General features: G+C 42.2%; 1 protein-coding gene across 2 annotated transcripts; it reads left to right on the top strand.

Moving 5' to 3' along the window:
* On the top strand, positions 1–27,198 carry LOC139917465 (equilibrative nucleoside transporter 1-like). Of its 2 annotated transcripts, none has more exons than XM_071906585.2 (13): positions 1–43; positions 13,815–13,900; positions 14,288–14,369; positions 15,006–15,187; positions 17,227–17,366; positions 18,648–18,782; positions 18,881–18,978; positions 19,543–19,624; positions 20,172–20,257; positions 21,283–21,391; positions 21,937–22,022; positions 24,494–24,693; positions 24,962–27,198. In XM_071906585.2, the coding sequence occupies exons 2-13, from the start codon at positions 13,872–13,874 to the stop codon at positions 25,071–25,073; spliced, it is 1,341 nt and encodes a 446-aa protein (XP_071762686.1). In that variant the 5' UTR covers positions 1–43; positions 13,815–13,871; the 3' UTR covers positions 25,074–27,198. The 2 variants fall into 2 exon arrangements, with proteins under 2 accessions (XP_071762686.1, XP_078144930.1); XM_078288804.1 differs by lacking the exon at positions 1–43 and adding an exon at positions 13,063–13,181.
* Positions 27,199–27,455: the final 257 nt, after the last annotated feature.

Raw genomic sequence — 27,455 nt, 5'->3', positions numbered from 1 at the left:
AGACGGGATCAGACACAACAGCCCTCTACTCACAGACTGTAAGGTAGGAAACGTTATTATGGATAAAGAGTGTTTGAAGTGTTATTGTCGTCCGATCATGACTGGCACCTTTAAGGACTGACGGCTGTTCGTGGTTTTATTACATTTAAAGCAAGACGGTTCGGCGAACTTTCTGATATAGACGGTTGTAAGATTGTCTTTGAAGATATATCTTCTTTTGACTTCGGATGTATGAAGCAGCTTTGTTAAATTTACGATTCCGTGGCTTATCTTGATGACCTAACATCGTTACTGACATTAAAACACATGCCGGTGTTGTGTTGCTGGACGCCCGCATGTCTCCTTTGTTGACGGGCATGTCGCGGAATTAAATTTAGCGCCAACTTCACGCATGGTCTGTCCGGGCTGTGGAGCATGTAGCCGGGGATTAACGTTACACTCATAGGGCATGCTGAGAAAATGGCAAAAAGTAGGCTACTGTTGTAAAATGAAATGTTGCAAAAATGAGATGAGATCGAGATCTCATCTCTTCAGTTTCTTTGGATTCCTTGATTCATTTTCACGTTGTCTGCCAAAACTACATCAAACTTTAGTCTTAACTATCAGTGTCACATAGGGTGCCCACATGTCCTGGGGAATTATTTAAATTATATTATGCCCGTTAAAAGGTCTCAAATGCAGTTAAATATAGCATTTTAAGTCTTTAATTCAGTTTCAGAAGCCTTAAAAGTTGTGGTTTTTCTGTTTTTTTTTCAATTGGAAATCAGCCCAGTCACACAGATTTTCGTCCATATATTTCAGACCAAGTGGCATTAACAAGGTCTTAAATTGAACTTGATAAAACCTGCAGACACCCAGATTACAGCTCGTATCCCATATGGCAGCTGATAAATGATGGGTCGCATGACTGTTGTCTGAGAGCGCGTGTGAGTGTCCGTGTTAACTGGCTCGCTAGTTAATGAAATTTTGAGCGGTAGCATGTGGGCGGACATCATGAGATAGATGCAAGCCTTTGAGTAATAAGGTTGGCTTGTTACCCGAGAGTCCATTGAATGCACAAGCATGCCAGCGATGACTCAAAAAGGACGCGCAGTTTTATCACCGACTCGCATTCCTGCTGTCTTGTGTTTTTTGGACAACAATGTGGATTAGAATCAAGAATCATAGTAGGGTGACCAGTTAAACCTGAGTTTATTTATGTCACTGTTAGGTCAAACCATAGTGGAAAATCACTGCAATATTCATATACACTTAAAAAGATGAGATTTTTTAACACGCCTTTGTGGCTTCTTTTGGACAACACATTTGTGTTATTTACCAACACAATAATGACTATATATTTTAACACAAAATGTTATTAAAATGGCTTGTGTTGAAAAGTAACACAAATGTATGTTGTCCCAAGGAAGCCACACAGATATGTTAAAAATGACACATCCTTTTTGTGTAGGAGTGTAGGAACTTGTGCCTGTGGTACTCAATAGTGAGTTTATTGTACTGAATAGTATTTTTTTCTTTTATGGCACTACTTAAGGATTTTCTGTAGTATATTTTCTGGCCTATAGTAGCAGCTTAATATTTTGAGGTTTTAATGGGATATTTCTATGAGCATCCTAATAAAATGTCTTATAGGATTATAGTTCTTCATCATGAGGGATCTTTCTAACTCTCGGGTGGGTGGTGTGTTTCCTGGCTTGCTCCATCATTTCACACGTGTCTGTCTGAGCTATTTGTGTCTCTGCTGACCCTCCACCAAGGAGAGGAGCGCACCAGAATGGTGGCTTTGTTTTCCGCTGAACAGCTGATGGACTGCAGCGACCAGTGGGTGCAAATGAGCATCTGTTTTATACGAGAGGGAAGGCCTTAAGTTTCCCACCTGTTGCTTGAGTCGAGCGCATGGAGCTAATGTCAGCCAAATGATTACAGTCAGAGTTTAACCAGAGAAATCGGTTTATTAGCATCCTTTTTCTTGTTTGTTAAAGTCTTTTAATTTGAACCCATCAGTGCTGTGAGTAAGTAGAGTAGTCATGGTGAGAAGCAGGGTCGCAACTGCCAGGTCATTAGTCAGCAATGTATCCAAACCACTTGAACCAACTACAGGCGGGCAGCTGGAGATGGGCTTTGTTCCTGCTCTCTGAGTGGCGGGAAATGGTTCGGCGTGTACAGGGGAGGGTCAGGCTGGAGACAATGGATTTGGCGACCTTGTATGCCCCCACCTTCTTTCGGCAAGAATGTGATATATTTATTTATTTTAAATCATTTTCTTTTTTTCACCCCAGGTTTTCCCCAAGGATTTAGGTTATACAGCTCTCATTTGTTTGTAGTAGAGTCCTATTTTCCTGTTTCTGTCCCATTCTTTCCTGCCTTTATTTTGTATTGCCCTGATCACATCCCGGTTTTGCGAAGCACGGCCGCACACTGTTCCTGTCTGCTCACCGTTTTCTCCTGGGCTCTTCCCTGCACAGACCTGCATCTGCCTGAAGTTTCTTAAGTGATATAGGGACGAGCAACATATGGGGGCTGAGTAACAAGGGGAAGCAAGTAGGGACAGATTTCACCAGGTATAGTCAGATGTGTAAAAGTTCAGTTATCAAGGGAGCAGAGGAGGGAAGATGGCATAGTTTGGGAATGAAACTGCACCCTGCTTCCATTCAGTCCTCCAGGCTGCCTGTGACTAAAGGATGAGACATGTGCAATAGGGTTAGCACCACACTGCTCCCTATTCACAGTGTGCAATATAAGAAGAGATAGCAGTTCTTTTTATATTCAGTGGGCAAATCTAGCTCTCAAAAATAATCCTACGGTTGTAGTTTATTCCCACAAGGTAACAACAGCACAGCTGGATCTGGTTTGGTTGGGGTTGTTTCCACAAAAGCATAGCTGGACAGCCTACACCTGCTGCATGGTCGCTGTTTCTCTGCAGCCAGGAAACGAACTGTCTTCCAAAGTGCTGCGCAAATATTATCATTAACTAGAACAAGAACAATTATGTTGGCAAGAAGTTGCTTCCTTTGTGTGATAACGGGACTGTCATGGCAGTGAAGATGTCATTAAGGGGGCAGCAGGGTGGTGTAGTGAGGAGGGAGACCGGCATTCAAACAGAGTACCTCGGTTCAAGCCCTCGTGTCGGCAAGCATCCGCCCTGCTGAAGTGCCTCTGAACAAGACACTGAATCTCTACCTTCTCCAGTGCTGTTCTGTACCTGACCCTGTGTTTTGGCTTCATGGTGGAGTGGGACAAGCGAGAAGAGAATTTCTGCCACATTCATATTAGTATTGTTAATGGAATGTAATTTCTTAGTAGTGAATTCTCTTGGGGTGTGTTTGTTTGATTGGATTTCTACCCCCAGCTTTCCAGAGAGTACAGGTCCAGTGCTGTAAAAGGTTTGTTTGGGTTAATCTCGTCTGTCTCCACGTTTCTTTGTCCATCGGAGCATTAGGTTCCCAACAGTGTTACCTAGGCCTGCTGGGTCTGCTTGGATTGCTACTGAATGCTCAAATGCCTCTCTATCCATGTGGAAGTGATGAGGTGAATATGTATTTGGCCGTCTATCAACACCGCCACACTGCAGCCTATGTTCTGTGACTGGAGCCTTGGTTTGTATTGTCAAGTTTTTTTAAACCTTTTGGCTTGATTTACTTTTTTTTTTAGGATTTTAATATGGCCATTAGTGAAAGGCCTGTGTGGACAAGTTGTATGAAGCGACGGTTACTGGCTGTGAGATTGGCTATCACAAAAACCAAGACTGTGGATGTGATGGAGAGTTATGAAACTTCCAGGCAACGTTTCATTAGCTGCCAGGGTGACTGGCTGTGATTACCGTCGGCTTCTATTAAAGGCGTCCTCATACTCACTAAAGGCAACCACAGGCGCGGAGTGCTGAAATAGGGATCATTCATCTAGATCAGTGGTTCTCAACTTTTTTGGCGCTTAACTCCTTAGAACAAAGCCAGGACTCTGTTGTTGCAGGCGTAGATGCATGATTGCTGCTGTTAATCATAGGGATGGGAATCGAGAACCGGTTCCAGTTGAGAACCGGTTCCAAATTGTCTGATCCATCGGAATCGTATGCCTCCGAGGTTATCAATTCCTTTTATCGATGCCATGTTTTTCTGACAGTTGCGCATGCGCATTGCAAAAACTCATGCGTCATGACGTCAAACTCTGCGTCTACGCTGCTGGAAACTTGCAACAAGAAGGAGTCATGGCGGAGAGGAAGAAACGGTCCAAAGCGTGGCTTTATTTCACGAAGAAAGATGACAACAGTGCTGAAAACCTGTGTAGGCCTACTTTTTTTTCCACACAGAAAATTGATCGGGAATCAATAAGGGAATCGATAAAGAACCGGACCGATAAGCAGAATCAATAATAGCATTGGTATCAATAAAATCTTATCAATTCCCATCCCTAGTTAATCAAAACAACAATGAAAATGCATACATGGAGTGGATTGTATGTTAAGCTAACGTAGGAGTTTTGTAGGAGCTTCCCTTTTGTGCAGTTCAAGGCTAGTTGCATCTCCATTTGTCTCTGTCAACAGACTAATGGGATGAGGCCACATACGCAGCTGGTATTGGTCCATTTGCCACGTGTGTGTGTGTGTGTGTGTGTGTTTGTTTGAGACCCCCTGCCAATAGCAGCTCTGTCACCCTACCAATGAACTGTCCTTTGATTGCAGGTCTGGCCGCTTTTGGAGCTTTTACAACTTGGCTAGCTACAACAGTTCAGCAGCTCCATGGCCACATTCCTTCACTGCTTTATATATTTTAGTGCTCATGAAACTGACAATAGCTGTTGATGATCTATGATTGATTTTTATTGGGCAACCTTGGGAACCTAGGACTATATTTTTTTTATCGTTTTCATGCTCTTGATTTCTCTAATTTTCTAGCTTTGCTGGTTGATATAATGACATTTTTATAGAAGATTATATCTGCTTTTTAAGATTAGGCTGTTCACACCCACGGGTTCCCCCATTGCTTGAGCCAATCTATTCCTGGAGCCTGGGGCGTTTTTTAAATTCTGATCTATCCTCCCCCTAGGTAGACTCAGGATCCGGTTAGTGACCTTATTGCTTGGAAGATGAGGAGGAGGAAACGCAGTGTGAAATAGGAATCGGGATCGTAAAAGTCAATGTACCGCAATGCAACAGTAATGTATTCGTGGGACATTTTCACCAAGGACTGATGAGCAGGCTGTATTTTGTGTGTGTCTGTTATTCTCGGAAGGAGATGAAATGGGAAACCCGGTTGCCAGACACAGATGTGAAGGCCATATGAATGATTACTGTACAGTACATGCTTGTAAAGCGATATGTAGGCTATGTGCTTTAAGGAATGACGGCCATGTTGTGCTTCTGAAGATCGCATGTGTGATGGCAATCAGAGGGTCTAATTCTGAACCTACCCTGCTCTGTTGGCACTTGAACGCTCTATGGTAAGACCTGTGTATCCAAGATCCAATCATCTGTGGATAAACAAACCCTGACTGATGTCAATCTAAAGCATGGGGTCGTTAAACACTCTAGCATGTAATTCAATGATAAACTAGTTGGATTTGTGTGTAAGTAGAGGAAGGGTAGACAAAAATTAGTCGTTGGAGTGATCAAATTTAGTTACATGTGGTGTACATCCTCGTCAATGGTTTACGTACGTACTTGTTAAGTGTGTGTGTATGTGTGTGTAAGTACGTTCGTATGTAATACATCCTGCTGGCCCCAGCGTTATTTCTCTGTGTGTGTGTGTGGGCCCAGAGTGGAACATGACCTCAGTAAATCAGGGCTTTGACTTTCACAATGTGGAACAAAACATTCTCTTGACTGTTGTTGTTGTTTACACTGTGGCAATGCTTCCTGCCTGTGTTAATTATAGGACTACTATCCGGGAGAAACATCGGTCTATGTGGCGTCCTCACATTGAAGGTGTGTTTGTTTGTGACAACTATTTGAGTGAATGAGGGTGTGTGCAGGGTGTGTCCAATACTCTATTATCCAGTTTTTACTGCATGTAACAGACAAAATGCCCCGAGCGGATGATAAAGTATTCCTCTTACCTAGACCTTAAAACAAGCTTCATTTCAGATTTGATTCCATCCTTTATTTAACCAGGTAACATTTAGATGCAGTATCTCTAGGATAGATATAAGTACAGTATTTACTTTTAGAACTGCTCAATACCCTTTTTTTGACAACCAAGTGCAAACACCATATTTGCAGAGTACTGATGTGAACTCTTTAATTGACTTTGGCAATTTTGGCAATGCGACATTCAATAGCGTGTTAATTTTGAAGCAGTTTTGTCAACTACTACATTCCTAAACCTTCCCACGTTCCCATTTCTAAATTGCATGCTCTTCCTGTATTTGTGGAGGAATTAACCAATACAAATAATTTATAATCTCATCAAATAGCATTGTGCTGGAACTGCTACCTGTAGGCTTCACTGATACAGGTATTGATGCACCACTTTTTGCCTTTGGAACAATGTTTCGCCTGTGATGGTGGAAAAATTATTGTATTTACTACATATTAAGGATGGGACAATAACCGGTAGTACTATATATTGCGGTTAAAAAAACAATAACGCGATGACCGCGGCTCTCGTCTGTCATCATTGATGTTTTGTTTTCTTCACCTTCCTGACTGAGTTAAAGTGGATACAGGCCAGTAGCGCTTTGACACGCATTTGATGCTGTTATTTGTATTTGTATTTAGTTTGTTTAAAACTATCCTTCTATAAACTAAGCCAACATTTTTGTAATGTTTTTTTTTAAAGAAAAAAGTCTAGTCAAGATTGATATGATTAGTTTTTAAGTAACTGAAGCATACTACAGTTTTTAAAGTTTTCATCTTTTTAATAATTATCGAGGTAATATGGTATATCGAGATAAATTTGGTCAAAATAATCTTACTATGAAACTTTTATATCAGCACAGGCCGACTGCATATACTCTGGTAATTTCCTGTGATGGCATTCCTGCCTAATGAAGGGCAGAGGAAATGTCTTGGTAAGAGTCCTGCTGCTATCAGGCCCCGGGAAGTGACCTGGAGGACCGGGGGTTATTCTCCCCTCACCTCGTCATATGACCGGCATCGTACTACTGTGTGTGTGTGTGTGTGTGTGTCAGCCTGGGAATGAAGGCTGCGCTGTTGCAGAGGTATGCTGCTGAGACAAGAAAAATGTCCTCTTCCATTAGGATTAGCCCCGTGATCAAGATGGTATAGGCCACATTTTTTACGTAAAAGGTTGACTTCAACAATGACTCTTTACCCCGAGACACCCTCATACACACACACACACACACACTAGATGATTTAACACAGGTTCTAGGCCTGACTGGACCATCCTGGTTGAGTTGGACCAGGGAGAGCGCACTCCAGCCTAACAGTCACGCAGATTATTCTGTACTGTGAACGGTGTCAAGATTGGAGACTGTTCACACTACTGTATTTGTTTGGCCCGACAAGATTTTTTTCAAACATGACTGATTTCGTCCTGTGGGTCTGGTTGGGCTCGTACAGAGTGACGCATCACTAAGACTGAAATCTGAGAGTGACATTGGCAACGGTTAATGGGAGTTTAGCTCAAGCGGGCAGAAAAAAATGCTTTTGGAAAACACTGTTTTTTTGTGAGAGGAAGGGGTTTTCATTTTAGCCAATTAAAAAACAATGTTGCGATGAATAAAATGAGGTTTGCATTCGATTGGCTACACCAGAACAGATAACAGGAGAGGAGTTGCCATGCTCTTTCTAAAGAAGTTGTTCAAATAAAGTTGCACCAAATGGTCATTTCTAGGAGCACCAGTGCAGCCAAATTTAACTTCCAGGTCACATAATTTCAATTTTGGGCACATTAGCAACTAGGGCTGCACGATATTGGAAAAAACTGACATTGCAATGTTTTTTTTTTCTGCGATATATATTGCGATATGAAAAAATACAGGAATTTTCACCAAATGACTTGAATAGCTCTATCAAGCCTTGCCCCTTTAAGAAGGTGGCCTTGTGGGTAACCTGCGCGAGTGATGTAGTAGGAAGTGAGTGTGTTTTTAGCTGCAGCCAGAGTGAGTTGCAGGATGCTAAGTGAGTAAAGTTACCATAGTTAGCAGAAAAGAGCTTAGAATGTCACCGAGAGGCCGTGCATTTGGAACAAATGCACACACACACACACACACACACACACACACACACACACTGTCTTGTACCGAAATAAAGTGCCAGTTCTCCACTGCAGAGTTGGGCCGGACTCTTAGTAAAAAGCTTGTTACCAGCTACGAGCCAGGCTAAGCTAAAATAGGCTAGCACAACACCAGAGGCTTCCCAACTACGGTTCGGAGCCACGAAAGCTGGAAAGGTAACATACGCTACTCTTATAACAAACCCTGAAATCGGAGTATGTTATATCAGACAGACTTCTCTTGTAGATTAGTCATGGAAAATGAGAACCATGCGAGTTTTCCTTTTGTATCAAGCAGCAAAAAAGTTGTAGCATGACGTGTTTGAATTTGCCTTACTTGACATCGCACGTCCTGCGATGTGACTATTGCGCATGCGCACATCGCGATGATGATGCTGAAATGATATATCGTGCAGCCCTATTAGCAACCAAACTGGTTGCACTTTAGAGGCCTAACTTATGCAATTACAAACAGAATTCTTCATCAGTGTTAACTTTGTAATGACCTATTTAGTAATTGTATTTACTGTGAGTTCTGAACAACTGAGAAAATGTTTTTGCATGACAAAATCGGGTAGTGTGAGTTTCCTCGTCTTCATGTGTGCGACACCCATCTTTTTTCCATAAGGTGGTTTGAGCAGCCCTGTAATAAAGAATGACTAATGGGAGACAGTGGAGCCCGATGGAGCGCCGCTTCCTTCCGCATGTTTCCTTATTTACGCCCCCACTGGATAAAGTGAGCCAGAGAGAGAAATGGAGCCTCGGAGGAGATTTTCAACAAAATCTTTTTGAAATTTGCAGAGTAATGTTACACCAAATTCAACGTCTTTGTTGTCAGTAGTTGAAAGACGAAAGTCATTCAGAAACCGCATTCAGAAAAAAGGGGTTATACATGCATGTCTAACTTCCTGGGAGCTCTGGGTAGGAGATTGGACTGGAACAGTCTTGTAGTTTGGCCCTGGCTTTATCGGATGTATTTCTACTGAGTGGTAGAAGTTGCCATGTGGAATAAAATTGAGAGGAAACGATCAATTACTGTCACCCTTTTGATTCTCAACCTTTTTCCTCTGCAGTGCTGATTCTTGGTGCTCGGTGCTGTTGAGAGGCAAACCAATTGAAGTGTCATTGACTGAGGACAAACTGGAGTTTTACAGCACACTACAGACTACAAAGTGTCCCGTGTGTGTGTGTGTGTATGGTGGGCACCACTTCAAAACCAGGCACCTTGTGCCAGCTGGCGCAGTCTGATGACACGTTTAGCAGAGTACTTAACAGGAATTTGGAACCTGGCTGAACCAATCAGCTTCTATCAGCCTCGTGACACGTGGCAGCATCTGTAATTCCATTGGCCGTGATTAAAATTTGGCTTTATTGGATTGTGCTGCTGGGATTGAGTGTGTCATGAGGGCCAGAGGGGGGAGAGGTAGAAGGCACACGAGTGTAAAATCCTATCTTGGATGTGTGTGTCGGTGTGCCTCAAAGGCCATTCCAGGTCTAGCCAAGCCATGGTCAAAGCAGCAAGTCTATAGGAGGCCCAAGTCTATAGGAGGCCCAAGTCTATAGGAGGCCCAAGTCTATAGGAGGCCCAAGTCTATAGGAGACCCAAGTTTATGAGAGGTACTCTAAGCCCAATCAGATACTGAGAGCTGGTGGAAAGTTGTTTCCAGGTTGCTTTTAATTGACCTTTGTTCTAATAACTAATATCTAACAACTCTGCAACTGGTTTCCTTGAACTCTTGGGGTTTGGGCTCATTTTAAGTTCCTCTGCATCTAACCCATGATGAGGGTCCAACCAGTGGTAATTGACTGTAATTTCTTCCTGTGTAGGACTATTAAGATACCATCATGTGGGTTTTTATCTGTGCAGTGTAACCCTGGCCCTGTGGTAAATAACTATGTAAGCGCATGCAGGCTTGCTATTGTGTGACACACGTACAATCTGTTCTCTTGTGAGACTATCAGATTTTTTGTCCCTTCTCACACGCAATGCGGACCTTGTCTCTCACAGTTGGGTACACCTTCTCAGTCGGGCCCCTGTTCAGTCCAGTGTAGTTTGGATCCACATTACTTTACAGATTAGTCTATGTTCCAACCTAAAGCACATGTTGAGTCTATTATCTGCGCCAGCGAGAGGAGACACCTGTGTGATGCGCATGACCTTATATGGACATCAATCTTCGAAGCAGGGGTGTTTCCCATGTATATAGGCTGGGCCTTTGACGCGCGCATACAATGAACTGCAAATCCTTTGTTCCACCTCCCCTTTTTCCAAAGTTTAGGTTGTAAAATAAATAGGCAATAAATGAAAACGCAAAGAAAAGGAATGTTGTGAATGTCTTTCCCTGCACTTACAGCACACTCATGACCTGCCATGTCGACAATGAGCTGGCCATGACAGTCACTGTGTCCGTCAGATAAAATAAATTAGATGCTGCCAGGCTCATTTTACAGAACTGGAAGACTCCACACCGTCCGCAGTGGACGGAGTGGTTGAGGCTTATGACTGAAACTGCCTCTTTTGAGGATATGATTGCCAGAGTGAATGATCTCCGAGGGAAATCTGGAAATGTGGCCTGGAATCACTTCCTCATATATATATTAAGGATGTAACATCTTAGAGTGTGGAGTTTTTTGTGGGTTGACGTAGGGACTTGGGGTACATACTCTATCATGCTCTATTAAAGGAATACACCAAGTTTTTGTGAGTTGAGGTAGACTTATAGGTGCTTTGTTTGACTGACACTTTTAATTTTATTTTATTTATTTACTTTTTGTATTATTATTATTTTCATTTTATGTCTGTTTTTGTTTGTGCTAATGTTTCCATAGTTATCTTTGTCTGTTTTTTGTTATTTCTATGTGAAAATTAATAAAAACTTCAGAGACAAAAAAGAAAATTAGATGCTGCACTTTGGAAGTGCTGCCAACACTGTATTAAACTGCAGTGTCCATCTTATCTTTCGCTTACTGCTAGGGATGCACTGGCAGGTTTTCTGGGGCCAATTCCAATTGTCGATTATCCTTTTATTATTTTAAAAGTGTGTGCTAATTGAAATGATGCATTTTATGGCGTACGTTTGACCGCTTTCCTGATCCGGCAACTTGAAACCTGTTTATTTTAGGGATGGGACGATATGCTTATCTCACGATACTATTCAATACACGATATGGGTTTCACGATTCCATACCACCATGATACGATGTAATAAATAAAAGTTCAATGACAACAAAGTCTGACATCTTTCTAGTGATCGCATTGACTTTCTAGAATGTAAACAACAATTTAAAAATGTCATTACAAAGTGCAAATAACATAATTACGATGAAAAGCTTGTGAAATTGTGATGGGCAAGCCGTCTCATTTGTGATACTACAGCAGAGTAAAATGTAGCTAATATCACGATAGATATTGGTTTGTCACATTTTTGTATTGCGATATATATTGAATTTCAATATATCGTCCCATCCCTAGGTTATTTATTTACTTTTCATCAGGCAATTGAAATGGTGATTGGCCGACCACCGATTTAGACCCATTCAGAATGTTTATAGGCCTATTGTGATGAGTGGCCGATCGGTCGGTGCACCCTTACATTGCCATTGGAAATTCATTGAACTGCTTACCGTCCATGTCCTGAGACAAACTAAACTTTGCCTTGTGTTGTTTGGCCTGACTGGATGCCAAATTTCTTGGTGTATATCCGTGTGTGTGTGGACAGCAAATGCCTTTATTTGTTTTTGAAGGAGGTTGTGTCTTGTGGAAAAGCCTCTCTGTTTGGAGAAGGTGTCACACAGACATCTGAGCGCATGTCTTCCATCAGAACGAAGGGAGGAGTTAAGAAAGAGGAGAGAAAGAATGTCAAGGATGTTGGATGGGTTGAGAGTGAATTACGAAATAGGAAAAGCAGGGATGGGAGGGAGGTGGAGGTTTGATAGGGGAGAAATGAGGAATGGAAATTGGAGGGAGAAGAAGAATAATAGAAAGAGAGAGTGGCTATACAGGGTAGTACAGAGGAGGAAGGAGGGATGAAATGGGGTGAGAAACTATGATATATATCCCCAAATTTTCCCAATCCTCGAAGGCCCCATTAAGTCAAATGTAATAAAACACTCAATAATAAATTTAACTAATTAACTATTTTATTAATAGTAATCACAGAAAGTGCAAACTTCATACAAATCTCCATAATTGCCTGAACAATTCTCTTGACAAATTTCAATACAATATAATGCACCATTGGTGAGATATGGGTTCAAATAGCATGGACATGAATTTAATCAGTTAATTAATAATAGTTATAATAATCATAAACGCATCAAAATCAATAGAGTTCTTCCTCTAGGGGTCATCAATGTCCATACCAAATTTGAAAAGATTCTTATAAAAACTGCTCAAGTTATCGCGTTCATATGGAGGATCTGCGGCGGACGCGGTGGCGATCGGGGTGAATCCATAATTTAGTTAAAGTTATTTTGGGGATATATTTAGTATGGAGAGGAAAAGATAGGGGGGGAAATGGGGAAGTTGGGCAGAGTGTTGGGAACATAGGAAAGGCGGAAAGGCAAATGGTGATAGGAGAGTGTGGAGGAGAAAAAAGGATGGAGAGTGATCTTTTCCTTGGCTCTACTTCTTTTCCTCGATCGTCCACAGAAATGTTGTCGGGACACTGTGGCTGTGACCCTTGCTTGAAATGATAGCTATCTATGAATTAGAGCGTATTCAACTATTGCACTCATAAGCCGAGTAAGAGCGTCACATAAATGCCTGGAATGTAAACGTAAAAAATGTGGAGCGAGGTTCGGGTGGAGAAGAAAGAATGGGTGGAGAGGCAGGCAGAAAGGGAGGGATAGTCACTGAGATGCAAAGAGGGGCCGGTCCAGTGGACAGTTGGGTGGCAACCCACTAAACCTCTGTAAGGTATAAAATGAACCATTTGAGCTCCTGTTAGTATTCCACCTCACCAGAGGAAATAGGAATCTGTTGGCCCTAGCTGAACTCTGCTCTGAGTAAGTTTGCAAAAAAATGGAAGTCTAAAAAGAATCCTTTTGTTTAGAAGTCATGATGATAGAGAATGATTTAATTTTGTGTGTGTTTGATGCATTTAGGTTTTCAGTCTGCTTGTATTAAGGGGAATGTTGTGGTGTGAGGCAATGTGTTTTTGCATGCTAGGGTTTTTGAAGGTTGCCTTGTGACTTTTTATAACTGTTGTGCAACTTTACCATCAAAATGGCAAGATTTTTTTTTTGAGGTTTGTGTGCTGCAATTTTTAACCACATGGATTTTCCTTGGTGCTGGTTTTGTTTCAGTTTTGATGACTGAGTAAGATACAGTATATTCACCACACAGATATTAGGAAGTTGAGTTGAGATTGTTGAGGCTGCATCCTAAGGCTTAAGATTTTATATTGGTGATGCTGGCAAGCCGCCTCTGAATTTGGAACTTAGTTTAAAACTGAATTGATTAGTTGTTTTGCTTTTTTATTTAAATTATGTTACGCAACCTGTAACTTGTTTACAGTGTGTTTACAGTTTGACCTAAGACAATATCTAGAAAGGAGATGGCTGATGTTGATAACATTCCTGGCAGTAAATGTTGTAGGCTAAACACTGGAAACATGTATTCCTTGTTTCTGATTTCAGACCTGGTGCCGCCCTAATTAAACCCTGACTGAACACGTGCCTCTGACAGCAGGAACCATGACGGCCATCAACGCACCTCGGGACAAGTAAGATAAACTCTTTTAAAATCAAGGCGAATGTGATTCACATCACTCACAACTGTAATACTGTGATGAGAGAGGCATGACTTCAGTGTTTATGCCTCTTTTCATTACTGGGACAGTGAACTTGTGATTCTCTTGAACTTTTGTCATCATTCAGCACTAACACAGTGATATTATTCTGTTATTTATGGCTTTTTGCAGTCTTCAAGTCTAGTGTGGAGGTTTTAGTGTCCATTTGTTATTGTTGTTAGTCTCTGTTAGTTTTCATATTTGTAAAATTAGATTGGGATGAGACACAGTAAGTAGGGTCCTAGTTTTGTTTGTTGACATTAAGTTGAATGACTTCACTGATGTATTTTCATGTGAACTTCCTTGTGTCTCTTTTCTCAGATACAATGCAGTGTGGATAATTTTCTTCATCCTGGGCTTGGGAACTCTCTTGCCATGGAATTTCTTCATGACGGCAACGATGGTAAGTTCAAGCCACATTGTAAGCTGTTTGTAATCATTTTACAGTGATAATGTCTGCAGACAAATGCTGTTAGTCCCTGAAGCAGCAGAAAAATGTAACTGAAACGGAGGCCTTGTGGTTAGTGATTCTGTAACGTTAAAAGGTTGGGCTCAGCTTGGTGGGAGGTCACTTCATTTAGAGAGAGGGAGGATTGTTTGTTTACATTTCCTCCAAAAGCCACCTGGTTTTACTCAGGATGGCCGACCTGGCTCCAGCCAGGTGGATTGCCTTGGCAGCGGCAAAGCCTCTCTAATCCCTTGTCGTTCCTTTGGACACTGAGGGGTTAACTTCTTAAAATGTAGAATTTCAGTTTCATTATCCAAGGTGAATCAACATAGAATGGCCCTTAGGGGGCCATTAGGGAAACTTTTATTGTTGAAGTTCAGGTAGCTTTCTGCCCCCCCCCCCCCCCCCCCCCCCCCCCCCCCTTGCAAAACAGTATCTGGCTCTTATGCCTCTGCAAAATAGTTTAGCACCACATATGGATGTGTGATTCAAATTCATCATTACGTGATGTTTCACCGCAACAGTTAAACACAAAAAAATACAAAAGCTGATAACGGTCATGATAAATGTGCCTCCAACCTCTCTCCCCAGTACTTCACCAGTAGGCTGAAGGACCTGCCCATTGAGGTCTCCTCCAACCAGACGGCTAACGGGACTTCGGCAGGCGGGGATACTCGGAACGTTCTGGAGTCAAAGTTCAACAACGTGATGACGCTGTGCGCCATGGTGCCTCTGCTCATTTTCACCTGCCTCAACTCCTTCATACACCAGAGGTACACAAACATTCATACATCCTCAGAAAGTGTTGGGGATAGCTTAGTCATGTAACAGAGTTAGGTAATAATATTACTTTAATGACTTCAGAGTAACTAATCAGTGTTGCTGCTACATTCACTGCCGTCGCTATTGCGTCATGTTTGTAATTGTTGGACAGCTGGTGTGCAGCTGACAATAGCCAATTTATGACCAAGGCACTGATGTGTTGATCATTTTAATGCAGATTTTTTGTACCGCGCCTGTCCTCTAGTGGACTATTTTAAGATTGCAAGTTGATTACTTTAACTCAACTCTTCACAAAGTAAATATTAAATAAAACAAAACAAGAGAAGACGAAGATATGGGGAACTAATGGTGATGAATGAATGATTTCTGGGTATTGAAGTTCGAAATTTTCAAGCAGTTACCTCATGCTGCAATTTGGAGCCGCTAATGGGCGAAGTTGCCTAGTGTAGCTTCAGTATGCAGAAAGAGAAAAAATAATCAATTAAATAATAACAATAAAAGCCGGTTTCTGATTATGCCTCAGAGTATATGACCAAAATGTCTACCTTGCAGTAGTCTTCTTTGGAGTAGATTTGTAGACAGTGGCTCAAAATTTCTAGAATAAATAAAATAACCCATTACTTTGCTCAGGGGTAATTCTTCAGCCCTTGCCCCCCCTCACCTCCTGCTCGCCCTCTCTGCCCCCCCTCCCTCCACCAGAACCCCTCAGTCACCCCATATCATTCCTCTGTTATGTGTATGTATATCTGTATGCCTCCGGTATGTTTGCTTTAATTAGAGTTGGATAGAGAGAGATCTGGGGTGGACTCGGCTGCGGTTGACCCTTCTCCTGCACAAACACACCCAGGAATGCTATTCATCTTCTCTGCCCCCCCCCCCCCCCAATATCTCTTTACCTCTCCCTGCGTCTCTTCTCCAATCTTTGTCTCCCTGTCTGTCTCTTCCTCTCCTCCATCTACTCCTCTCCCTCACTTCTCGCTGTCGCCTCTTTTTGCTGCACTCTACTTTTCACTGTTTTCTTTCTCCTCATTTTCTCCTCTTTCCCAGTCCTCCCCTCCAAAAGATACTTCCTTTCTTTCTCTCCTTGCGGTCATATGGCTCTTCTTGGGCATTTGGGAGGAAAGGGCCATGTAGGAAAAACGCATTTCCTGTACGACAGATGGTTGATTCATTCAGCTGATTTGCAGGAAGAACTAATGACGTGAATTGACTTAAGCCTGCTTCACCAATGGTAGAGAGAGCAGAGTCGCTCTTCATCGTCTGTCCGAACCTGAAAACTCCTCTGTTCCAAGAAATGCTTCCCTTCCCAGCTCAACTGTGAATCACCCCCCCCCCCCCCCCCCCCCTCTCCCATATCCCCTCCGCTCTACTTGAGCTGACAATGCTCCTGTCTGCTTTAAAAACTTTTCCTTCTTTTTTCTCCCCAGCTTTTATTTCTTTAACTAGTACTTCTCTGTCATATGTAGCAGGGATGGTCATGAGTAGTTGAATACTTGACTTTTGACATCTGGATTTTCGTTTTTTTTGTTTAGCTGCGACCAGCAGCTCTATAGCTCGCTCGGTCGGTCGGTCGGTTGGTTGGTTGGTCCTCAAAAATTTCCCCACGCGTGTATGCATGCGCGTACGTGGTCACAGCTATTACGAATTTGCGCTTGTTTTTGTTTTGTTTTAAAGAATGGATCATGCACAATAGTTGCGTATTAAATTCAGTTAACAATGGTCAGAGGTCCCTATTTAATATAATTATGGCTAATAGTTTTGATTGGTGGTTTGGGTGGTGCAGTCGGTTGGGTAGAAACTGATTTGAGTTGTATGACGGATTCATTGAAGTGCAGCAGCCAAAGATGAGACTCTGGAAAATGGCGTGAATGACGAAGAGCCCTGCCTCCAAAGTATCACAGTCTCTCTCTGTCTGTTTCTCTGCCTTGTTGTTGTTTCTGTTCATAGGAGATAGGCTGCATAATGCGTTTTCTGGATATTTAAATTCAAATTCTCTCCGTCTTGTTTTCTTTCTGTCTGTGTCTCTCAGGATTCCTCAGAAGCTGCGGATCTCGGGCAGCCTGACCGTCATCCTGGTGGTTTTCCTGCTGACGGCGGTGCTGGTGAAGGTGGACATGGCCCCGCTGCCCTTCTTCACTCTCACTATGATCAAAATCGTCTGCATCAACTGTGAGTGGAGATGCCTGCGTTTCTAATACATGAATAATAACAAAGTGATCCATTATTAATCCCTGTAGCGGAAAGTCTCTCTGAAGTCCGCTTTCCAGGGTCAGCGGCAGAGTCTCTGTGCGCTTTTCCTCCCTCTGTTCCTCTCTTCCTCTCCTCTTCAATCTACGCCTCTCTCTCCCTCACTTTTCGCTGTAGCTATTTTTTCCTCCTCTTTCTCCATCCTCCCTCTAAAAGAGCAGATCCACTGGAGCTGGTAGGGACTCAGTGTCTTGCTCAAGGACACTTCAGTAGGGCAGATTCTTGCTGACATGTGGCTGGAACCCGAGTCGTCCCATTGAAGAACGAACAAATAGGCCCCACTGCTACCAAATGCAGGCACATACACACAGATGCTGATTTCTATCTTTGTTTTCCCTCACGATCTTCAATTTGTGCTCGGTTCCATCAATTATTGAAGGAAGGGAACCTCTGCCTAATGAACACGTGTGTGTGTATGTACTCATGCACATGCATATCTACACGTCTTGTCCCTTTTTGATCAAAATTGTCTGCATCCACTATGATGGGAAATTCCCTTGCATATGGGTACACACACATAAAACACACACAAACACACACACACACATGATTCCCTTGTACCATACTGAGCTTTAGATCACAGACTGCAATCTAACTGCATTTGTTTATTTATAGTGACTTGCAAAGCAGCAGGGATAAGCTCACCCCCCTCCTTACCCCCGTTGGGCCAGTCCTGACCCCCCAGATCCTGATGAGGAACAGCCCATTTTGTTTGTTTTAGAGGGGAGGACGTCGTGACCCCGAAGCTTTGATATTGATATCGGCACATTCTTCCGTAGGGTGTTTGAATGGATATGTATCACAAGATTTGTCAAGCTAAATTTAAAGTTCCAAAGTTGCTACCGTTAACCCTAGTTTGCATGGAAAGGCCTAATTGGCGCTAAAATTAGTCAAAATCGTGTAGTGGGCATCACTCTTTAAGGAAAGTGTTTGTTGAAGAAAGTAGTGGTTATATAATGGTTATATAAAACACTGTCTGCTTGCTCCCAGATGTTTGGGGAAAGACTTGCTGTCCTCCCTCCTTGTTTGTGACTGCAGTTAATTTTTTATTTGCCTCTGTGACTAGACCGCTGTTTTTCTGTTGTTGTGGGACAATGTGTTTCTAATTTGACATGGGATGCCTCTATTTCTGTATTACAATGTACAGTGTCTTTAATTTAATTTGAAATGTACTAACGCCTACATATCCTTGTCTTTTTTCAGCGTTCGGTGCAGTTCTTCAAGGCAGTCTGTTTGGGCTGGCAGGGATGCTGCCCGCCTCCTACACCACTCCCATCATGAGCGGACAGGGGCTGGCTGGCACCTTCGCCGCTTTCTCCATGATCTGCGCTCTGGCCAGTAGGTCTCCACACACAAAGCACACACACACACACACCTCTTCCATCCTTAACATGGCTGGATATACAGTATATATTCTTTCTCCTCTCTGTCTGCAGCTGGATCAGCCCTGCAGGACAGTGCCTTTGGTTACTTCATCACAGCTTGTGTTGTTATTCTGCTGGCCATTATGTCCTACCTCACTCTGCCCAAGATGGTAAGGCTTCATGCAGTTTTAAACCCCATCCTGTCCTTCACCCATTACATCCCAAAGTCCACTGACTGCATCATGCCCGTGTATAAGCCCTATTCCTTTTCCCTCACAGCCTCATCCTAAACCTACATATCAATGTTGTATCTCCAAAATGTCTCCAACTTTTCAGGAACTAATTGTTCCTTGTTTTTAGCTTGACCACCATGCGTTTTTGAGTTTGTCTGATTTTGTTTTTAAAAAGTTTCATAAACCCAAGGGTTGTAGAATTGTCTAAGTTTGGAAGTACTGAGGGAAAACGGCCTAGCTAATTCAGCAAACTCTTTAATTCACTCCTTAAAACAGTTTTATAGACTTGCTTTTATGTAACTTTGTTAATCTTGTGTTTTTTGTAGCACACATGTGCCTCATCTCCTTTTTATATATTTTGCTATTATTGATTTTATTGCTTTTTATAAAGGGAATTTATAGCATCTTGGGGAAAATATCTCATCTTCCCCGGGACTTTACTTCCCTGCTGGCTAATTGGAATTTGCTCATGGTTGTTGTTGTTGCTGTTGTTGTCAACAGGAGTTTTTCCAATACTACATGGAGAGTAATGGATCCAGACCCTCCAGTGACGAGGAAAACAAGATGGACTTACTCAAAAAAGGTACACATGCAGGCAGGGCTGAACAATTATTCGGTTATAATTGTATATCGAGGTTCCAGTTTCCATTATTAATAATTGACTTCAGCAGTGTTGAAGCATTTCATTTTGTTTCTTTTAGGACACATGCAGTAGTTTAAAATAGAAATATTGCATATTCTTATCATCATTATGATATTATGAGATCAAAACAAAGTTGCGTAGTAGCAGAGCGTAGTAAGCCATCTGGGTTATTTTTGGTAGCTGTGTAGTCTTTGCGTCTCCCTTACTGCCAATGGAGCGGTCACTTAAGTACACAGTACCCATGAAAGTCAAAACCGCTGAGAAATGTCTGCGAAGTGTTTGTGTGAGCGTGTTTTGAATGACGATGATTCGACTGTGGGCAGCACGAGTGCATGGACATAATTAGCGGTGTGAGTGTGTAATGGGAATTCTGTGTTACGTAAGAGCTGGAGTCTGTGCACACGCCCACACAGATGTGGGATAGATGGTCTTAACTCCATGTGTCATTTAGCCTACATAATGATATCAAGGTGTCTGTGTTTTCCAGAAAGCCCAGCAGAGAAACGGCCGGTGGTGAGTCTCACAGAAGACGAGGCCAAGCCCGCCGTGTCGGTGTTAAACATCTTTAAACAGGTAAACAAGTGGCTTTTTCGCATTGTTAGCTAATTCTGCATATCATAACGTGCACCTATTTAATAATAAAAGCCCAAAAAAATTAGAAATGGTTTATTTTCTCGCATTTTTACATCAACTTCCCATTAGTTATACTTCCTGGACAATTTGGCATATTTTTAGTGGTTGCTTCATGCCGATGTACAGTATATAAAAATTCCAACCAATAATACCGTCGGCAAACCGTCAATAAAACCCTCAGCTTCACATATTTCAAAGTGACATGAGTGGCAGCATGGTACTGTTTGTGGTTGTGTGGTTGTGTTTATGGGTGTTCACCCCCAGAAATCCTGTTTCCTTTTCCTAAGACGCTATGGCTGCATCCAGGTGGCTGGAATTTATTCATTTTGGAGAATTTGAAATTTGTTTACATTACATTATGTCATTTAATCAAATGGCTTTTTCGCATTGTTAGCTAATTCTGCGTATCGTAACATGCACCTATTTAATAATAAATGCCTAAAAAAGTATAGGTAGAAGTGTAGAAATGGTTTATTTTCTGGCATTTGTGAGCTGTGTGACAGCTCAAGATTATGCACAACATATTTCACAGTGGATTGCTTCATCAGAGTATGCAATGGGCTTCATTGCGTTTCTCTTTCCATGTTTGTTATGGTCCAACCTGCCCACTTTTGAACAGTCCCTCCCTGCTTTATGTCCCATCCCAACATCCTGATCCAGATTATGAAAGCAATACACCATAAATATGCCATTTCCTTGTGAATGAAAACACCGCCCTCAGTACCAGAGTGCACCAGAAATAGCTGTCGTAATGTATGACATCCAGTTTCTAAATTGCCCAAGCATCCCACCAATACTCCAATCTCCTCTTGTCCCACTATTCAGTATTTCAAGGGTCTTTCTCCAAGTCAAAGATGACCAGCTCCATTCACATTACCTCCCCATATGCCACATTTGACAGTTGATGACAGAGATTGATCTAGTAAAATAACATTAATTATGTTGGTCCTGTGCTCTCTGATCAGATCTGGGTGATGGCCCTGTCGGTGTGCTTCATCTTCACCGTCACCATTGGAACGTTCCCGGCCGTAACGGTCGAGGTCAAGTCGACGGTCGCAGACGGAGGAGCCTGGGGTGAGTCTCCGTTCTCACAGCTGTACAGTGCTGCACAGCCGGGCGAGCTAGTTAGCCGGTAACTTCAGTAATCTTGCGTGATGAGCTTTACTGACATGTCAGCGTCATTTTGGAAGAGTATGTGCCTTTTTTTCCTTCCTCCCTTTAAATGGCTAACATCTTGTTTTGGAAGGAACAATTTTTGTTCTTTTTTAATGGATAGGAGGCTGGAAAGCTTCTTAGATTCTAATGTTAGAGATAGTTGGGTTGGATGCTCTGTGGGGAAAAGAGTCTTGAGGACCTGAGGAAAAAGAGAAAAAATTGGATTGCTTTCCTTTTCTGTTCTGTTTCCATAGACATAACATAGTTGTATTGAGTTGGACTTTAATTGTTGCTTTCAACGGAGATCTACATAGTTGGAATTTCCCCCGCCGAGGACGAGACTTAATTCATTACCATGAAACCAGTCTGTTAGTGTTTATTTACCTTTTAATGAAATGATGTCCTTGAGCACAGGGGTGCTTGCTGTTGTTGACAACGGCTTGTTTGTTTACCTTCCACCACAGACACCTACTTCATCCCCGTGTCGTGTTTCCTCCTCTTCAACCTGATGGACTGGGCTGGCAGGAGTCTGACGGCCGTCTGTATGTGGGTCAGTAGCAACACGATAACACTGGAATACAAATCACATGTTGTACGAACAGGTGTGCAGTGGTTCGATTCAGGTTTGAGACAAAAGGAGTTTGCTCCCTCTTTGTGCTCTGAACCAGATGAATGGGTTTAACAAGTTTGATCCCAAATCATCGGACACTTCTGCTTGTGGTTTTGTTGTTGGCTGAAGAGCATTAAGTTCTCTGGTTTAAGAGTTGTGCTTTCGTGAAACTAAACCACAAATCCTGTCTTAACTGTCTAGATGTCTCAGTTATATTAGGGGAGTGTTTCCTTGGCTGGCGAGGATCCTACAATAATATCTGCAACCTTCAAATGTTTTCTCCTCCTGCAAAATACCACTGGAGCGTATATCAAAATAGTAATGCCTAATAAATTTGATTAATGGAGATGGCAGATAGTAGAAACTTTTAGCACTACCAGACACATGCAGGCCATCCTTTTCGAATTCACTTTTCAGTTGGAGTAGCTTGGCTAAATCATGTACAACTATGTACTTGATGTACACAAGTACACTGACCAAGACTTGAACATTGCGTCCTCGCCCAGCCGTATCAACAATTCAGCCCAATAACAGCACTTTTGTTTAAAAACGGCACTGTCTTTTAGAATCCATTTTAAAGCACCATATCAAAATATTTAGTGTGAATCCGCTGTTGATGTCCGCTTGATGTATGGAGCTATGGACGGCCTACACTCTCCTGACAGTTTCATGAAAGCAGTTGGCTGCATTTGATGTTTAGATGGATGTGTCACTAGGGAGTCTTGAGTGGAATAGTGGAAAGACGTCAGTGGCTCAGACTTGGTGGGGAAAATAAGGAAAAGAACTTTGATGTTCAGGTCTGAGGTTTGTTTTGGAGGAAGGCTAGTGTGTGTGTGTGTGTGTGAAGGCCGTGTGACTGAGTGACTGGAGAAGGAAGTGGTGTTGGAGGGGTGAGAAAGCAGTTGACTGTGGTGACTTTGAAGCTCCCACTCCTTCTCCAACATGCACATAAAGATGGAACAATGGCAACTTGGTAAAACTGAAGACCTTCCAAGTTTCTTAAAATATGGATTATTCACCATTACTCTAAGCTCCATTGTACCTTGTAGCACCAAGCCAATTCTCATGATTGCGTTTCTGGCCAATTTCCATTCGGCAACAAGCCTTAATATGTTATTTTAGCTTCAGACGGGTGACTCAGGTCCCGGTTGGCCTCGGTGTGACTCCACATCAGGGCCAGCACTCACAAAGCTTCCCAGATTAAGATGTCCGTCTAGACTAGAGATAGGACGACTTTGCATTTCTGATCTACAAAATGCACAGTTCTATATAGTTGCTAAGATGGACTTAGTCTCAGTCAGAGGTCTCGGTAATAGACTTGCATTTAAAGAACTCTCATAGCCCCACTTCACTCCCACTTACTTTACCAAACTGCTGTGACTGCTGCTCCTTGGCATCATTTTTAAATTCAAGGAACTGAGTGCAGCAGGCAGCTTTTTTCTGTCTTTTCTACTAATTTTTTCTGCTAATCATCATACCATTGGTCCTCCATCTCGTTTCTTCTGTCAAACGTTATATTCTTTGTTGAATATACCGATACGGCATAAATTCAGCCCACTCAAAACTCTGTCGAGAAAATAACCATTCTGTAGGTTCAGGGAATGTTTCATAAACCCCAGATCCTTTCTCATTTCCTCATTGACATTCAATCCAGGGGAAATAATCAAATTGGATCGAGTGATTGAATTCTATGGATTCGAGGCCATTCAGCTGGGAAAGACTGGCTGAGTGGAAATGTTTAGCTTCCCCCTGTACAAAGCTGGTACAGTTTATTAACCTCGCCTGCCCCGCGCCGGAATGTGAGAAGCTGGAGAGGATTATGGGGGTAATTGAGTTTGGAGAGTTTGGAGTTGAGAACGTCGGACCTGCTTCTACAGAGCATCTCAGTGATGGTGATATAGGGTCAGTGGTCAGCTGCTCCTTGTCCATGTGAGCTTATTTAGCATCATCAGGCTGATCAAGACCTTTACTGTTCCACTGAGATGCTCTGTGAACATGAGTCCAGGTCCTTAGGTCAGTCAGGCGGTCTTCCTGCAGCACTGGGTTTCCTACAGCTTAAAGCTACTGTTTAGAAGATTTTAAACACTGAATTCTCTCTACATAGTTGAGCTGCATTTGTTAATCTGCATGTTTTTTCCAAAGTAAAGAAATGGGTAAATGTGAAGAAAAGAAATCCAAACATTGTACTTGCACAAGAAAGCATCTCAGTTAAGATTTTTTTTTTTTTTTTTTAACACAAATGAATGAAAATGACTAGGAAGGACAATTGAATAACTGCTTCCAGTGGTGGTGATTTTTTTGCAAACTTAACTAACTGTAAGTTCATGTGCTTTTTTCCCCCCCAAATCACCGTTTAGAAATCACTCCTATTTTGGTAAATGGAACAAACTCTGTTCTCTCTCTCTGTCCAGCCGGGTAAGGACAGTGTGTGGCTGCCCGTCCTGGTGGGTCTGCGGGTCGTCTTCATCCCTCTGTTCATCCTGTGTAACGTCCAGCCTCGTCACTACCTCCCCGTGCTGTTCGCCCACGACGCTTGGTACATCATCTTCATGATCCTCTTCTCCTTCTCCAACGGATACCTGGCCAGCCTCTGCATGTGCTTCGGCCCCAAGTAAGGACTAAACATAAAGATCTCACTCTCATAGGAAAATGTACATGCTAAGTTAGTCTTTATGCTAGTCAGTAAGTGTTAGAATTTTGCAGATGAACTGTGGAAGCATGAATTTATGAATGTGAAACAGTACAATGAATGAGTTATCGTTTTGCAGCCAGTGACCTTTTTGTGATGTATTTTTTAACGATGCTATGCTTTGTCACAAACATTGTGTTGCATGGTAAACTGTCCTGATGAGTTTTGTCCCTCTGGTGTCCCCGTACAGGAAGGTGGCGCAGCACGAGGCGGAGACGGCGGGGGCCATCATGGCCTTCTTCCTGTCCCTCGGCCTGGCGCTGGGCGCGGCGCTCTCATTCGCCTTCCGGGCCATGATCTAAAACCCCCAGTAGAACTACAATCTAGACTAGAACCTAGAGACCCCGCCCACCAATACTCTACCTTTTTAAATGGCCCGTGAGGGAGAACCCTTGAACAACTTGGACTAGCAGAGCTCCTTTCCCCAGCAAACACAAAGTGGAGAACATGAGTGAAACTGACCCGCGGCTTCATTGCAACGCTCCGAATCCAGACCAGAGAACCCAAACTCAGTCTTCCAGAAACGTACAGTAGAAACATGGCACCAATATAAGCTGAAATATGTTGATAATTTTTTTTTTCCCTCAAAAGGCAGCACAGTACATGAACTTGTGCTTGCCTCTCCCATTTAAGGAGAGCTGCAGAATTGTGTTTTTTCGATGCCAGATTGTTGTATGTTCAAACAGGTCGTTCTTCAGAGAGAAATTGATGACGGGCAGCACTCAAACAAGTGAATCAAAACCAAAGTAGGCCTCAAAATGCAGTACAGATGTAACATGAAATATTAGTTGCAGTGGATTTAGAGCACTTGCTATGTAGAAGATGGTGGAAATACTTGGAGGTACTTGTGTGTTTGAACTTTCCCAGATGCCATGAAACCTTTTCAACCATCTCAAACCTGCTGCATCTTCTGCACCAGGCGTTTCCTGGAGCCTCATTTATAGAATGTTCTTTTGCACAAAATTATAAAAAATATCTTGGGTTGCATAGATTTTTTTTTTTTAATTTCCAGTACTTAAATTTATCAAAAGTTAAAACTGAGTTCTATCATTATCCAAGTTATGAATGTTATGAATGTCTTTTTTTGTAATCACTTTCTTTGAAATGATCAATATGGTGGTGTGTAGGATAAAGTCAAAGAACATTTTTTGTAAATGAGGCCCTTGGATACAGACTTGGCGTAATGCTTGCTGGTCCACATTAACTGGTAAACTAGTAGTAAACTCTACTTCTGTGATGCTTTTTTTTTATGGCGGGGGAAAAACTGCGAACAAGGCTTCATGTTTGTACATCAAAAGTGAAACATCAACAGTACTGACCTGCTGCAATTCTTAAATGCGATCAAGCCAAATACATTAAAAAAAAAATGGAAAAATGAACTTTGAAGGGAGGCTGTGACCCATTAAATATGTCTGTTGCTCTAGTCATAGAATGCATCCCTCCTTGCTACTTTCCGTCTTACCTTGACTCGGGTCTCTACTGCTCCCAAGCTTCCTCCGATCAGATCAGCGATTTCTCAAAGAATGTAACGAAGGCTAGATCAGTTGGATCGGGCCTAAATCCTGAAGATGAGGTCTACTCATTGTCTTAGTTAGTGTTGTTGTTCGGTTTGTTGTTCCAGTAGTTTTTAGATGAAGTTCTAGCAGCCTGGGTGATGCCAGGGTGCGCTTGGTTTATCTGGAAGTGTCCTTCCTGTGTTACTTTCCTTTTGACTTGGTTCATTGAATGTCTGAGGTAATTCAATCAAAAGTTTTTCAAGGAAAAAAAAAGGTCACATTTTCTTATTGCAGTCCACATGTGAGGTTTCTCCCTGTTATAGTGTCTTCCTGACAGACCCACAAGCGATTTTGTTAGTATCAGTATGTATTTTAAACGCGGCAAAACGAAAAAATATATGCAGCTATTAATGACGTGAAGTGTGCCAGTGATTGAACTGTGAGTCGAGGAGAGGATTTAGAGACGTTCAGATCTCCCTCTCTTATATGCTCTCTTGAATCTGTGCCATTTCTCATTGAACATGTTCTTTTGGAAAAAAAATGTTTTGTATCAGAAGTAGTTTTTAATGCGTTTTTATCTGGTTTGGTACAAGATCTGCCATTCATCACTTGGCTCCTCCTGAGTCAGTTTTGGTTGTTTTTTATGAATGGAGAAAAAAAAATGCCACGTGCTTGTCAGTGTTATATTTTTATTTTTTTGCATTTGAATGCTTTTTTTAAGTCTCCTTTTGTTGTATACACTATTATTCATAATACCAGCTGTATACATCCTAACAGCCTATTTGTTTAAAAGCACAACTTTGGTCTGTTTTTCCATCCTGTGTGTGTATAGGGTGGTATGGAAGTATCGCACGGACCATCAAGATGTTACTTATATTGCAACCTGAAACAGTCCTGTGATATGAAAATAAACTCAGTGTATTTGTAAGAATCTGTCTCCCCCTGTTGGTAATTTGTGGCAACGCAGTGCTCAACATTTTAGAGGCTGGTAATCCTCACTGAAAGGTTGGAAATTATTCACATCAAGTCTGGAAATTAAGCGTTTTGAAAGCTCATGTAACTAGTCAGATCTAGAGCAGTGATTCTCACCCTTTTTCATATCAAGGACCCCTAATTTAGTCCACATTAGGGCCACAGACCCCCCAGAAATGTTGTCTCTCGGACCCAAATCTGAGAATGTTTTTGTTA

The sequence above is a fragment of the Centroberyx gerrardi genome, chromosome 15, assembly GCF_048128805.1.
Source record: "Centroberyx gerrardi isolate f3 chromosome 15, fCenGer3.hap1.cur.20231027, whole genome shotgun sequence".
Classification (NCBI taxonomy): Eukaryota; Metazoa; Chordata; class Actinopteri; order Beryciformes; family Berycidae; genus Centroberyx; species Centroberyx gerrardi.
This window is presented reverse-complemented; position numbering and strand designations above follow the sequence as displayed.